Raw genomic sequence first — 1,310 nt, forward strand, 5'->3', positions numbered from 1 at the left:
TAGCAGCAGCAAGCAGCAGTGGGATCCGGAGGCAGCAGCAACAACAACCGGCTGTGCTGTGGCTGCTGCTTTGGGCTGGGATGCGCCAGCAGTGCGGCAGCAGCTGCTGGCGATGCTGCCGGTGGTTACCGGTCCCGCGCCGCGCTGCCTTTTATTGGATTTGTTGCAGCTGCTGCCACACAGCGAAGCTCCGCTCGCTGCCACCATTCAGGAACAGCCGCAGCAGCAGGTGCAGACGCAGAAGCAGCAGCAGCAGCAGCAGCGACAACAGCAACAGATGCAGGTGCAGCTGCAGATGCAGACACAGCAACAGACTAACGATCAGGAGGGGCAGCAGCACCAGGCCCAGCAGCAGCAGCAGCAGCTGCAGCAGCATCCTGTATTGGATCCACTGGAGGGCATAAGGAGGCGAGTTAGGGGTGCGATTGAGATGGCGGTATCGCTTAGGCAAGATTATTGTGCTGCAGGTACCCTGCATCTGCAGCTGCTGCTGCAGCAGCTGTTCACGGAGCCAGCGGAAGCGGCTGCAGCTGCAGCAGCTGCTGCAGCAGCAGGCAGTGATAGCCAGAAACCTGCAGACTCTGCAGCTTCTGCTGCTTCTGCTTGTTCTGGGGCTGCTCACTGCGGGCCACCCGCCTTTGTGCTGCAGCAGCAAACTGTTTTCTGTGCTGCACTCGATGAGGCCCTTCAGCTGCTGCTGCCGTCATCCCTGCACGCTACTGCAGGAGCGGATGCTGTAGCCGCGCCACTGCCGAGCAACGAAAACAGCAACAGCAGCCCAAGTAGCAGCAGCAGGAACAGCAGCAGCAGCTGCTGCACGGGCCACGCTTGCGGGGAGCTGCTGCGGGTATTGCGTATACTGACAGCAGCAGCAGAAGTTCGTCTTGCTGCAGTGCAGCGGAGCCCCTTAGCGCTGGCTGAGCCGCAGATGGGGCTGCACGGAATCCTTGGGGTTCTGGAGGTTTGTCTCACCACAATTAAACCCAGCCTGCTGCAGGGCGCATGCAGCAACAGCAGCAAGCCAGGCAGTTGCAGCTGCAGAGAGGCAGTGCGCGCCTGGCGGGACTGGCAGCAGAGGCTGCTGCGACTGCTACTGAGCATTTGCCGTTGTCTTACTTCTTTTGTTGCTGCTGGAGACGAAGAAGATACACCCCAGCTGCCCCCGACAGACACAGACGCAGATGCAGCAACAACAGCAACGGCAGCAGGCGAAGCAGCAACGAAAGCAACAGAGATGAACGGACGTCAAGGGCCACTGGAGGGGACGGCCAACAGCCAGGCACCGGCTGCAGCAGCTGCTGCCCGGTCTG

At 61.0% G+C, this 1,310-nt stretch overlaps 1 protein-coding gene across 1 annotated transcript in view; it reads left to right on the forward strand.

The window, feature by feature from the left end:
- EMH_0059970 (uncharacterized protein) overlaps positions 1-1,310 on the forward strand; it is a gene marked incomplete at both ends in the record, with an annotated part of 6,204 nt that overhangs the window by 4,116 nt on the left and 778 nt on the right. The window contains 2 exons of the mRNA XM_013497735.1: positions 170-961; positions 1,009-1,308. Of these exons, the coding sequence (XP_013353189.1) occupies positions 170-961; positions 1,009-1,308 (1,092 nt within the window). The remainder of the gene's footprint in view (positions 1-169; positions 962-1,008; positions 1,309-1,310) is intronic.

The sequence above is a fragment of the Eimeria mitis genome, genomic scaffold (assembly GCF_000499745.2).
Source record: "Eimeria mitis Houghton genomic scaffold, Emh_scaff2890, whole genome shotgun sequence".
NCBI lineage: Eukaryota > Apicomplexa > Conoidasida > Eucoccidiorida > Eimeriidae > Eimeria > Eimeria mitis.